Below are 12840 nucleotides of genomic sequence, written 5' to 3' on the forward strand. Positions count from 1 at the left end.
TTTTACAATGTCTGCCCTCAGGGCCCATGGGACTCAGGCTGAGAACATCTGGTGATGAGTGCAAGTTTTTGTGCTTTTAAAAATAACTCATGAGGAGCTGTTTCTGTTCTCTGTTCACCAGTTTGCTTTTTTATTTTTTTTTTCATCTGTTGTTATTGATTTGGAGGTCGGAGCACTCATTTGCTATCTTTAGCCACAGTACATTTTCTAAGCAGCCAGCTGTTTTTTGTTGTTGAAAGTGTGGCTTTTTTCTTTTTCTTGCAGTACTGAGTATCGAACCCAAGGACATTTTTTGGTTATTTTCTTTAAAGGAAGAAATTATTAGTCATGCAGTTAAAAGATTAAAAGAAAACAAAAGATTAAAAGAATACAATTATGTGCTCTCTTCAGCAGAACGTATACTAAAAGAATACATTTAGTTTGTGCCTTATTAGAAGGTTTATATTTTAAGCAGTAAAGTGGGGTTTGTAAGGCATCCAGAAAGTCTCTGAGAAAATCGGATAGTTTGGCTGATTGAGTGCTAGCTGACTTTCAGTGTCCTCCTTTGTCCCCTGACCCAGTCCAATGGCCTTTGCCCTGCCTCTCTGAGACCCTTCTTAGCCAAGTGTGGTGGCACACACCTGTAATCCCAGCACTTGAGAGGCTGAGGCAGGAGGAGCACTATGAATCGAGGCCAGCCTGAACTACACAGCACAACCCTGTTGATAAAAAAAACAAAACAAAACTCCCTAGAGAAAAGGGCGGCTTCCAGGAGCAGCTGCCACCCAGACAGGTAGAGTCTCAGCCCTGCATGGGAGGCCAGGGAAGGGGCCTTGGGATGATATGGGGCTCCGCTGGGGGATGCCTGCCTGCTGCACATGTGTTAGACACTGCTGTCCTGGGCTGTGTGGCAATACGGCCACTGCCACAGGCTCCAAGCGGTTCGTGTTTCCTGCATCACAACATCGCTGAGCGATTTCCTCACATTCCCTGCTTTTGGCTCACGGGAAGTGGTTTGCAGAGCTCTTCTAAATATGAAAGCATGCGACTGCCTCTGTCCCTTTGAAGCCTGCTGAGGTCCAGCCTCAAGTGACTTTGGGTTGCCGGGGAGTGGGAGAAGCTGAGTGTGTGTGTGTGTGTGTGTTCATGTGTGCGTGTGTTCGTGTGTGCGCATGCTTGCGTGTATCCAGGGTCTGAGGGTGCCCAATCCTGTGGGAGGGACAGAGTACTCCTTGTAGGCAGAGAGGAAGGGCGGACAGACAGGCTGGGTTCCAACTCTGCACAGCTCTGGCCAGTCACTTACTTGTTTAAAAAAGAATGTTCACTTCTTCCCCCTCAAACTTGATAGCACATTCATCTCCTGGGAAGGATCCTCAGGACAGTGCTAAGTGAAAAAAAGTAAGAAACAGGGAAGATATAGCGCAAGACCATCAAAGCAAAAGCTGGTCATGGTGGTGCCCGCCTGTCATCCTGCCGCTGGGGAGGCTGAGGCAGGAGGATTGCTGCTAGTTTGAGGCCAGCCTGGGTTGCATAGCAAGACTGTCTCAGAAAAATAAAAATAAAATAAAAAGGACCATTGACAACAAGTTAAAAATACCTATATTAACAACAGTCACACCTGACAAGAACACACAGAACAGAGGGATCAACAGTAGACACGATGGAATAGTTGTGGGGGCTGTGCAGGAAGGGCCACTTGACAGAGCCCCTTTGGAGGCTGGCACTGTTCTCCATTGGGTTGAGTACAGTGGCCATCAGTCACATTGGCTCTGGAGGCTGGAAATATGGTTTGTGCCACAGAGGTTGAGGAAATGCATTTTCAATTTTATTTCATTTTAATTAAGTTTAATTTAAACAGCCCCATGTGGCCGGTGGCTACTGTATTGGACAGCATTGGCCTAAGGGACATTCTGTCCTCTGTGGAAGCCAGAGAGGATGTTTCTGGTCGAGTGGAGTTGCAGCCACCACCCTCAGGGGTCAGCGGTGGAGGCAGGGTAAAGGGCAAGGAGTGGCCTCCTGCCCCAGGGAGTTTGATGTGAAGCAATGGGACCAACCACTGTAGTGGGTCAGCGTCTGCCTGGCTCGATGTCCAGGGTGAGCAGCAAGGTAGAGAGGCCCAGAAAGCAGAGTCGAACATGGCCATTGGGCTGAGATGCGGTCTGTGGCCTCCCCAGAAAGGGAGTGTGTGTTCCCTGTCAGGACTTGAGGCCCCTCCTTGCTGCACTGGGAGTCCGTTACCACAGCTGGCCAGGTGTGGGCCCTCCAGGGAAGGGCTGTAGAGCCTGCAGCAAGGCTCCTTCCATCTCACGGGGACTTGGGAAGGCTCTGTCCCCCTGGGTCCCCATCACAGTAGCTGAGCACCCCTAAAGTCCTTCTGGGGCTGAGTTGAGGGCTCCTTTTTCAGCCCAGAAGCACTGCCACCTCTCTGTGAGTGTCATTTCCCCAGGCCCCTCACAGTGCATTCAGGACATAGCTAGCTGCTGTCCCCTGTCTCCTTAGGGATGAGAGTGGCTCTGTCCCAGGGTCTCTGTCTCTCTGCATTCATCTTTGGAGGGGATCTTGGTCCAAGGATGTTTTAATCTGGGCTGCATAGTTCCCTAGAACGTCGAGATTTTTTTTTTTTTTTTTTTTTTTTTTTTACTTCCCTGTGAAAATCAAACGTGTGTGTGTGTGTCTCCCATGCATTTCATTTGAATTCACTGGGGCCTGTAGGCTGGAAAAGAATCTCCAAAGTGTTCCAAACCAGGCTTATTGGTAATACCTTTGGCCTAGCTACTCAGGAGGCTGAGGCAGGAGGATTGCTTGAGCCTAACAGTTCAAGGCCAGCCTGGGCAACCTAGTTGAGACCTAACTTAAAAAAAAAAAAAAAAAATCCATTTTAAGGCTGCCATCTTCCAGATGAAAAACTGAGGCTCAGAGAGGAAAATTGCATTGGTTGTGATAGGCAAAGGTGGACATGGGAACAGACTTCAAGCAGATGGACATGCGTGACTTTGGCCCCCCCCATGTGCTCAGTGTATTTACCCAGCACCCAGGCAGCAGGAGGGGCACAGAAGTCACCCTGGCTGGTTTGAGGGATGAGGCCCAAAGGCACATGGAGGCAGTGCACCTATGGAAGTAGAGGCTGAGGTGGGTCCCAGCACCTGTGCAGGCCTAGGCCCTGATTTCTCTCATTTTATAAATAACGTAACTGCTGAGAGAGGTGGTGACTGGCCGGGTCACCCTTCTTCCTGGTGGCCATATCGCAGCCAGGGCCCGGGCTTCCTGCCCCACGTTCTTTTCTCCTGAAGTTCCTTCTGCTTCTCTCTGGCTGGGTTTTTGTGCGTTGTCGCTCCCTTTCAGTCACCATAGCCACTCAGTTCACTAAGGTCAGCCCCATACCAGGCACCCTCCTCCCGGCCCAGGAGGGGTCAGATGGGTTCCAGGGCCTGGTGGTGGCCTGGTTTCTGCTCCATCTCCTCCTCAGTGATCTGTTCCCTAACCTGGACCCAGGACCTTGTCCAGACGGTGAGGTTCCATCCCAGGACTGGAAAGCTCAGCAGAGTCCTTGCCCCTGCCCCCCAAAACAGGAGCTAGACTTGGGGAGACAGCAGTGAACCTGGGTCCTTTCTTAGACAGAAGGGGATAGGATTTTGTGCCCTTCTCATGGAGCTCTGAGTGCCTGGACTGTCTTCAGCCTTGTTTCTAGGCCCAACCTCGTGGCTGGATTGTCGGGTGGCTGGCACTAAAGCCACACATGGAGTCTGGTGTGAGAAGGGCATTCCATTCCCGAGTTGCAGGTCCCTCTGTGGGACGCTGTGTTTCCACCAAACTGGGTGAACTGGGAGCTGACTGTGCCCACTGTTCTTCCCGTGTGACTGAGATGGACAGATTTCTTCAAAGTTGCCTGTGCCCTTTAGCCATACTCCTCTATTGGGGCCCAAGAGCAGCAAAGTGTGCCAGACACAGCCCCCGAGGTCAGGGTCCAGCGGAATGGGCAGGTGCTAAGTTTCTGGGGAGGCCCTGGGGTGCCTGGAATTTTCCAGGCAGAGCATGAACAGAAGCCACTTCGGCCTGAAGTTCAGGATGTCCCTGATGTCTCTTAGAGAAGCAGCAGTGAGTTTTTGTCATACCCTGGTGTGGAGGAGTCAGCCATGTGTGTGTGTTTAATTAACCTTGGGCATGGAAAGGGCCTCAGAATCCCTCAGTGATGTCAACGCCACCATGCACAACACTGCTTTCTGGAGTGTACTCCTGAGCCTCTCACTGACCAGGATCTGATGTCTCAGCCTGATCCTGAGGCATCTGTCCAAAGGATGGAATTTTTTTTAAAGAGGGAGATAACTGCATGGGTGGTACAGCCCTGTGATCCTAGCCCTATGAGAGGCTGAGGCAGGAGGATCACAAGTTTGACTCCAGCCTGGGCACTGTAGTGATTTATTGATTACCTGTCTCAAAAAAGGACTGGAGATGTAGCTCAGTGCAGAAGCCCTGGATTCAGTACCCAGTACTGCAAACAGAAGGTGGGTAAGTTCGAACGAACTGGTCATGTTTGGTGGGTTGTGGGGCCATAACCCACCAAACCTGTTTGTAGGGGTGTCTTTCCTAGGCCAGAGGACTGTGAGGCGGGTAGTTGAAGTTTATTCTTGGACCCAAGTAGCTGATGTTATTTAGAGCTGAAATATTTAGGGAAAATCACTGCTGCTCTCCACTCCCCATGTGATTGTGTTTACACACGTGCATGCACACACACACATGTGTGTGGGTTGGCTGGACTCCCGGTAGGTGCTTGCTGGGGCAGAGAGAAGGCACAGGGCTGGAGGGCAGGGGGTGGAGCCTGTGTAGATGATGCCAGAGCCAGCTTGTGGCTTGAGAAGCATCTTCCCTGGGGTTTGCAGCCCCGGTGTGCTCTGTGCTGTGTTTAGTTTTGGGGAACATGAGCCCGCACAGCTTGGGGGACAGCCTTGTGTCTCACGGTTACAGCAAGGAGAAAACTTCAGGCAGGCAACATGAAGGTGGCATCGCTAGGGTGCAGCAGGAAGAAGGTGGCACCACAGTCTCAAAAACCTCCCTCTTCTTTTTTTTTTTTTTTGGTTTTTTAAGACAGGGCCTCACTATGTAGTTGAGAGTGACCCGAAACTCACTCTGTAGCCCAGGCTGGTCTCAAACTCACAGTGATCCTCCTGCCTCAGCCTCCCAAGTGCTGGGATTACGGGCATGAGCCACCACACCTGGTTAGCCTCCATCTTCTGAGTCAGTGCTGTTGTCCACTTCATGGAGTCTAATATTGCTGGAGACCTTGGGAGGCCTCAAAGTCTATATATCCCCAAACTGCCACAGACCCACCTCCACTTCCAGCCACGCCCATAGCTGGCCCAGGCACCCCTGGCCATCCTCCAACCACTTCTGTGCACACGAGGTCCCCAGTGCCCCGAACAGCTTGGAGCTGGGAGGAAGGAGCCTGAGGCTGTTCCCGCTGCCTTTTGAAACATCTAAAGCAGCCCCAGCCAAGCCCTAACCAGGGCCTGCTGTTCTGACGTCAGGACACAGGCCCCTCGGGGCTGGCTTTGATGCTTCGCACCCGGGTGGGGGCTCAGGGGGCTGCGAATGGCAGTCTGGGAGTACAGCATCTCACCACAGCCCTGAGCAGGCCAGGCCAAAGAGATGGGGGTTCTGGGGCCCCTGAGTCGAGCTGCTTCTCTCCCAGCTCGGGTTTCTGTGGCAGGTGGTCTGGGTCTCTGTACCCCCAGGGCTGATCCCTCCACACCCACCACCTGCTGCTTCTCTTCCGCCCTCTTCTTCTGTGCTGCTCCTCCCACTCCAGGCCTGGGGATGGTCCTGGCCTTAGTGAGGGGCGGGAGTCTGTCCCTTTTTGCCCACCTGCCTGCCTGCTTGCTTGCTTCCTTCCTTTCTTGGGATTGAACCTGGGGCTTTTTACTTTTGAGATAAGGTGTTGCTAAGTTGCCCAGGCTGGGCTAGGACTTGTGACCTTCCTGCCTCAGCCTCCCAGAGCGCTGGTATACAGATGTGCCATCGGGTGGGCTCAGTGGGGAGTTTCCTAGTGTTCTTAGAATCTGAGTCCTTGAGTAGGTAAGGCAAGGCAATCATGAGCTGATTAACAGTAGCTGCTGTTTCCTGAAGGTTGACCAAGTCCAAGGTCCTTCACACACATTGCTGTGTTTATGTCTCATGATGCTGTCATGAATGAGGGAGACGAGGCTGGGGCACAGAGAGGCCTGGGCACAGAGAGCCGTGTCCCTTGCTCCCCACAGGATCGGAGCCCAAGCTGTCTGAACCCCAACCCTTACCCACTCCTGTGTGTGTGTGTGTGTGAGGCTCCTGGCTGCTTGCCGTGTGTACAGACTGAGCAGGAAGCAGGTTTGGCCCTCACCTTGCGGGCAGTTGTATCTGTGCTCTTGACGAGGATCCTGGAGTTCTAGGTCGAGGATCACAGGTTTTAGGGAGTCACATTTGCAGAGGCCTGACCCTAGGTGTGGGTGTGTCTGTCATGAAAGGTGGGCGGGAAGGATTCTCCGTGCCAGTTCTTGCCCTGGGCAGCCTCGGTGACTTAGTTCGTGCCTCTGGCACTGTCTGTGACCCAGTGGTGGGGGTAGGTGGTCCGCATGGTTGGATCTGCCCCTTCCAGATGGCACTGGGAAGAGCTGGGGCCTGGGTGTACCCACCATCTGTACACAAAGGACTTGTGCGCAGTGCCCAGCAGCACCCAGCGGGGGCAGGGCCACACCCTGTGGAGCGTTTGGAAATACGCTGGGTGTGTTTGCATTGGCACGGTGACTGGGGTGCTCAGCAGCGCCTGGGGGGCAGGTTTGTTGACTTGCACAGTGGGTGGGATCACCCAGAGCCACAGTGCCCCCCTGAGAAGTGGCAGGGCACTTGGGGCCCCTTCCGGCTCCAAGGCTGCCGTTTGTACTGGAAGTGGGCTGGCACTTAGAGAAGTCGGGGGATGCGTTAACACAGGGCCCCCTCATCTGGAACAGACCCTGGGGGGCCTGGACTTGTCTTGACACTGACTATGAGATGATGGATTCCTGTGCCACTGGACTACATCCCTGGCCCAGGGATGATGGGTTCTTGTCTCTGGGAAGCAAAGCCCACCCCAGAGGATGGGAAGGTCCCCTCTGGGCCAAGAGGAGACTCCAAAGGTTTGGGCAGTGATGGGGAGGCACTGTTAGTACCTGCCCTGGTAAAGTCAGCTGTCTCCTGGGCAGTGGGGGTGTCCTCTCCTGTATTCAAGACCCACTGGCTCCAGGGTTCCACAGGTTGCCCTCGTGGGCTGGAACAAAGCCCAGTGTGTTTCTCCTGCCACCGCCGCAATCATGCCACCTACCTGCCCGGCCCTGCCCTCCGCCTCCCAGCCATCTGTGGCTCTGCGCTGGTTTCTTGCTTCCTTTGTCCTCACTGCTCTGGGTCCACCACTGGTTATAGGGTCTCAGTCTGTGTTTGGCCCTTGTGTCTGGCCAGAGCTGAATGGTGGCCTTGGCCAGAGTGGAATTCTCAGGGACAGCATCTTTTGTGATAATTCATCTTTCTAGAGCATAGTAGCTTCTCCAGGGTTGAGGTCACTTCTCCCAGGGGGGAGCCCCTGGGAATCTGGGGCCAAAGTCCCTCTGTGGCAGCTTCAAACGGTGGCAGGGGGCTTCAAAGCGTTTCCAGTGGCGGCCACTTCTGCTATCTGTGCTCTCGAAGATGTGTGAGCACAGTGACCTTTTTGGTCTGCCCTTTGGGTCGGGTTTAACTTTGTTCTGTGTTCTGGTTCTGGATGGTGGGGAGGGTTGCTGCCAACATCCTTGCCTCTCGTCCTGGCATCAAAACTTCCCAGGATCTGTCCCACAGGTTTCAGGTGCTGTTCCTACGAGGAGCCTAGGGTAGCCTCCTACCCCCAGCCTTGGTGCTCCCATCTTTTTCTGTACTCAGCAGAAAACAGTGCCAGCACCATAACCAAGACCTATATACTTATCCATGTCCTCCTGACTCAGGGACAGGAAAAGGTACAGTGTCTGTGTATTCTGCAGGGCACCCAGCACTGTTTATAAGGCGTGACCAAAATATACAGTGAATGCTTGAAAAAAAAATTTTTTTAAAGATACATTACCATGAAGCCGGGTGTGGTGGTGCATGCCTATAATCGCAGCACTCCGGAGGCTGAGTCAAGAGGATCGCTGTGAGTTCAAAACCAGCCTGGGCTACATTGTGAGTTCTAGGTCAGTCTCAACTACTTAGTGAGACCCTGTCTCAAAAAACAAAAAAAAACAAAACAAAACAAAAAAAAGATCCATCACCATGGATCCCTCTCAGAATCCTCCCCCTTGCTTTGAACACATGAATCCTACCTCTCTTGCTAGTTTCTGAAGCAGTTCTGGAAGTCCTCTTTCCTGAGCGTCTTCACTTGCACTGTCCTGGCTGCCTCAGTATCTAGAATTGACTCAGAATGTTTCCTTCTGTGGTCATTTTGACTTTGGAGAAGAGCCTGGTGCCAGGTCTGGTGATTAAGGTGGAGGAGGACATGCTTCCCGTTTTCATGAGCCTGCCTTTCTGTTGGGTGGCACTTGGCAGCAGCATTCACTGTATTTTTGACACACATCTGGTAAAGACAATTGTAAATTCCTTAGTGGGTTCTTGGCAGTTGTGGATACCTGATTGTTCCCACCTGTACTTATTGGACGCTGCCTATGTACACAGGCCCTTTGTTCCTCTGGTGCACAGGTGGCCCATGTGAGGACAGAGGTTGCAGATCCTCCTGACCCTGCCTCTCCTCATCCCCATTTGCAGGTGTCCAGGCAGCCATCGTTTTCATCAAGGAGCCATCTTCCCAGGATGCATTGCAGGGGCGCCGGGCACTGCTGCGCTGTGAGGTGGAGGCCCTGGGCCCGGTGCACGTGTCCTGGCTGCTCAACGGGGCCCCAGTCCAGGACTCTGAGCGCCGCTTTGCCCAGGGCAGCAGTCTGAGTTTTGCCGCTGTGGACCGGCTGCAGGACTCGGGTGCCTTCCAGTGCCTGGCCAGGGATAACATAACCGGAGAGGAAGTCCGAAGTACCAATGCCTCTTTCAACATCAAATGTGAGAGCGGGATTATGCCTGGTCCCCCGTCACGCCTTGGCTGGCCGGCTGTCTGTCTTTCAGTACTGATAATTGAAATGAGCCTTTGCATGGAACTATACCCCCAGCTCTTAAAATTATTTTTTGCTGTTTGAGAGAGGATATTGTTAAGCTGCTAAATAATTGCCCAGGCTGTGCTTAAACTTATGATCCTCCTGCTTCAGCCTCCCTGAACACTGGGATTATATGCATACATCACTGTGCCTGGCTGATGCTGAGGTTTAACCCAGGGCCTCACACATGCCAAGCACATGTTCTACCACCAAGAACTGTTGTTTTTCTCCCAAGTCTTTTTTTTTCTCCTTTAAGCCTTGAGCCCATTGATACGTTGAGGGCTTTCACAGATGGGAAAGGCAGTGAGGCCATTCAGAGGCCAGGCTGGAGCTGCCAGCAGTGGGAGCAGGAGTAGAGGAGACAGAAACTCTGTACCCGGTACCTGCAGCCTCCCTCCCCAACTTCTCAGGGCCATCCAGTGTATTGGCTCTAAGCCTCAGGGCTCCGTGGCTTCCTGCACCTCTTCCCTCCCCTGGCTCTGCCTCTCCGGCCCTCACTGCATCCTTGGCCCTTTGCAGGGATCGAGGCCGGCCCCGTGGTCCTGAAGCACCCGGCCTCCGAAGCGGAGATCCAGCCACAGACCCTGGTCATGCTGCGATGTCACATTGACGGGCACCCCCGGTAAGGAGCCAAGGAAAGCAGATGGAGAGGGTTGTGCTGGACAGGTAGGGATGTCTCCCTCATCCTAGACGCTGCCTTCTGTGGCCCTCACAGTGCTCTGCACCCCTCCCACAATGCTCCAAAGGAGCCTCACAGGGCACAGATTAATCCTGGACCCTGGGAGCCAAGAGTTTGGGGATCTAAGTCTGATTCCCATTCCCTTGAGCAAGACACTTCTCTGAGACTGAGACCCCCTCAGTTTCTCCATTTGTATCCTCTTCCCTGCTCCGTTCTGATGACCCGTCTGCCCTCAGACCTACCTACCAGTGGTTCCGGGATGGGACGCCCCTCTCCGATGGCCAGGGCAACCACACGGTCAGCAGCAGGGAGCGGAATCTGAGCCTGCGGCCGGCGACTCCCGAGCACAGCGGTGTTTACTCCTGCTGTGCCCACAACGCCTTCGGCCAGGCCTGCAGCAGCCAGAACTTCACCTTGAGCATTGCTGGTGAGCCTGGCCTGGGGACAGAAGAGGCCACAGGGAATGGGCAGTGGCCCACCACCCTGCCCGCTCACCACGTGATGCTTCCTCGCCCCAGATGAAAGCTTTGCCAGGGTGATGCTGGCACCCCAGGATGTGGTCGTGGCCAGGAACGAGGAGGCCATGTTCCATTGCCAATTCTCAGCCCAGCCGCCCCCAAGTCTGCAGTGGGTCTTTGAGGATGAGACTCCCATCACTAACCGCAGTCGGTAAGAGAACTTGCTGGCAGCAGCCCTGCACTGTGGTACAGGTTGTACTGCACGTGTGTGTTCTTCTCTGGAGATGAGATTCGATCCAAATCAGGTATTTTAGATTTTACATGCACTACTACAGATTTCCAGCAGGTGGCAGTGGGGTGCTTGGCTGGTAGCAAGTGACCCCAACAAAGGGACAAGAACCCTTTTCCCAGGGTGCTCAAAGCCAGTGGCTCTTCTCTCTCCCATCCCTGCTACTCACTCTGGTAGTCAGAGATGGGAAAGGCAAAGGGGACCTGTGTGGCCTCATTCTGGATAGAGAGATTGGCGATGGCAGTCCTCCTCAGGGAGGGACCTCTGTCTTGTCCCAGCTCTGGGACCTTTGCAGTGTCAGTGGTGCCAGCTGACTGCAGTGTGAGGGATGTGGGTATCTAGGCCTGGGCTTGGTTCTGCCTGGCCTCAACCCCGAGGACAGCCTCAGTCCTTTACCTGGTTTGGCCCAGGCCCCTGGGTCCTGACAGCTGTGCACTGGTCATTACCTTGTTGCTTACTTGCATTGCACTTTGCCTCACTGCACCCAAAACTGAGCCTCTTGCAGCTGGAAAACACCCAAACGTACACATGAGCAAGTGCGCGCGCGTGCACACACACACACATACACACACACGCACACACACGCACACACAGCATGGAGCGTCTGCTTCCTTCCCTCGACCTATCCCTGCCCAGTTGCTTCCTGCATTTCTGGCCTTGTGAGTGAAATTCCCTCGTGTCCCTATCCTGAAGGAGGCCTACAGGTTGTTTCTTCTAAACAGCTTGCTCTCCCCTCTACAGCCCCACGCACCTCCGTAGAGCCACTGTGTTTGCCAACGGCTCCCTGCTGCTCACCCAGGTCCGGCCCCGCAATGCAGGCGTCTACCGCTGCATCGGCCAGGGGCAGAGGGGCCCACCTGTCACCCTGACAGCCACGCTTCATCTGGCAGGTGGGTGCTCTACTGAGGTCGGCTGGTAGGGATTGAGACTCCTCTTTTTGTTCAGCTAAGGAGGAAGGGGAGAAAGAGGACGCCTGGGCGAGGAACAAATGATGCAAAAGGTGGCAGTAGAGGGTTTGTGGCGTGCAGGGGCTGGGCTTGCTGTGGGAGGACATTGCATCCAGAGCCTCATTAATCAGGCCCGGTGCCTCCCACTCACACCCCCACAGAGATCGAAGACATGCCACCCCTGGAGCCGAGAGTGTTCACAGCTGGCAGTGAGGAGCGTGTGCCCTGCCTGCCCCCCCGGGGTCTCCCCGAGCCCCGCATGTGGTGGGAACACGCAGGAGCCCGGCTGCCAGCCCATGGCAGGGTCTACCAGAAGGGCCGAGAGCTGGTGTTCGCCGTCATAGCTGAGAGTGACACTGGCATCTACACCTGCCACGCGGCCAACCTGGCTGGTCAGCGGCGACAGGACGTCAATATTACCGTGGCCAGTGAGTACCTGTTCCCTGAAGGTTGAGGGGAGGAGGAAGGGAGTTGGGCCCAGGCAGGCCTTGGACTTTGGATGTGATGGTCCTGGCTGCCCTGGCACTTGCCTGGTTCCCTCTTCATCTGGGCCCTGCGGCCTTGGGAATCATTCTCTGCTGGGGGGTGCTGTGGGTGGGCAGTGGGAAGCCAGGCACAGAGGTTGGGGTGGGTGACAGCCCTGTGGAAGAATGGTCCTCTGGCTACAGAGGATGGAGCATTGGGCTGGAAGTCTGGAGGCCTCTGGGGGCAGTGACCTCGGGCAGCAAGTGACCTGCCTTGGCAGGACTCAGACTCTTCCATCTGTGAAATGGGGCTGTTAGTCCAGTACCTACCCTGCAGAGTCACTGGAAAGATGAAAACAATAGGTACAAAAGATTTTTCTTTTTCTTTTCCAAGAGCTATCTATCTGTGAACAAAATAATAAGGGGTTTTTGTTTTAGTTTGTTACACTTTCTAAGCTTCTTTAATAAACAGATTACTTATGAAAAAAGAGGAGGAAAAAGCAATAGGTATGATTAAAAATCCATATGGTTAAGTCTGTATGCCCTGTAACTGATGTAGAGTTTTATTTATTTTCATTTTTATTTTTTGGGGGGTGGTAGGGGTGGAACCTAGGGCATCATACATGCTAAGCAAGCACTCTGCTATCACCTCCCCGACCCTGGGATTTATTGTTTTCATTTACTTATTTCTTTATATTATCCCTTATTCCAAACTTTTGTGATAGTTCAAAAGGATACCCAATACAAATTATAACATGCACACCTGTAATCTTAGCACTTGGGAGGCCAAGGCAGGATGAATTCAGGGCCAGCCTGGGCTACGTGGCGAGACCCTATCTCAAAAAAATAAAAACATAAAATGCACACCCCCCCCC

General features: G+C 53.6%; 1 protein-coding gene across 2 annotated transcripts in view; it reads left to right on the plus strand.

Annotated features, from left to right (window-relative positions):
- The window catches only part of Ptk7 (protein tyrosine kinase 7 (inactive)), a 55830-nt gene that overhangs the window by 22729 nt on the left and 20261 nt on the right, over positions 1 to 12840 (plus strand). For both annotated transcript variants that reach the window (XM_010617653.2, XM_033766444.1), the window contains exons 2-7: positions 8749 to 9036; positions 9648 to 9750; positions 10044 to 10234; positions 10326 to 10476; positions 11296 to 11444; positions 11663 to 11929. In XM_010617653.2, coding sequence (XP_010615955.1) covers positions 8749 to 9036; positions 9648 to 9750; positions 10044 to 10234; positions 10326 to 10476; positions 11296 to 11444; positions 11663 to 11929 — 1149 coding nt within the window. The remainder of the gene's footprint in view (positions 1 to 8748; positions 9037 to 9647; positions 9751 to 10043; positions 10235 to 10325; positions 10477 to 11295; positions 11445 to 11662; positions 11930 to 12840) is intronic.

This window comes from Fukomys damarensis, unplaced genomic scaffold (assembly GCF_012274545.1).
Source record: "Fukomys damarensis isolate Sample0158 unplaced genomic scaffold, DMR_v1.0_HiC HiC_scaffold_20, whole genome shotgun sequence".
NCBI lineage: Eukaryota > Metazoa > Chordata > Mammalia > Rodentia > Bathyergidae > Fukomys > Fukomys damarensis.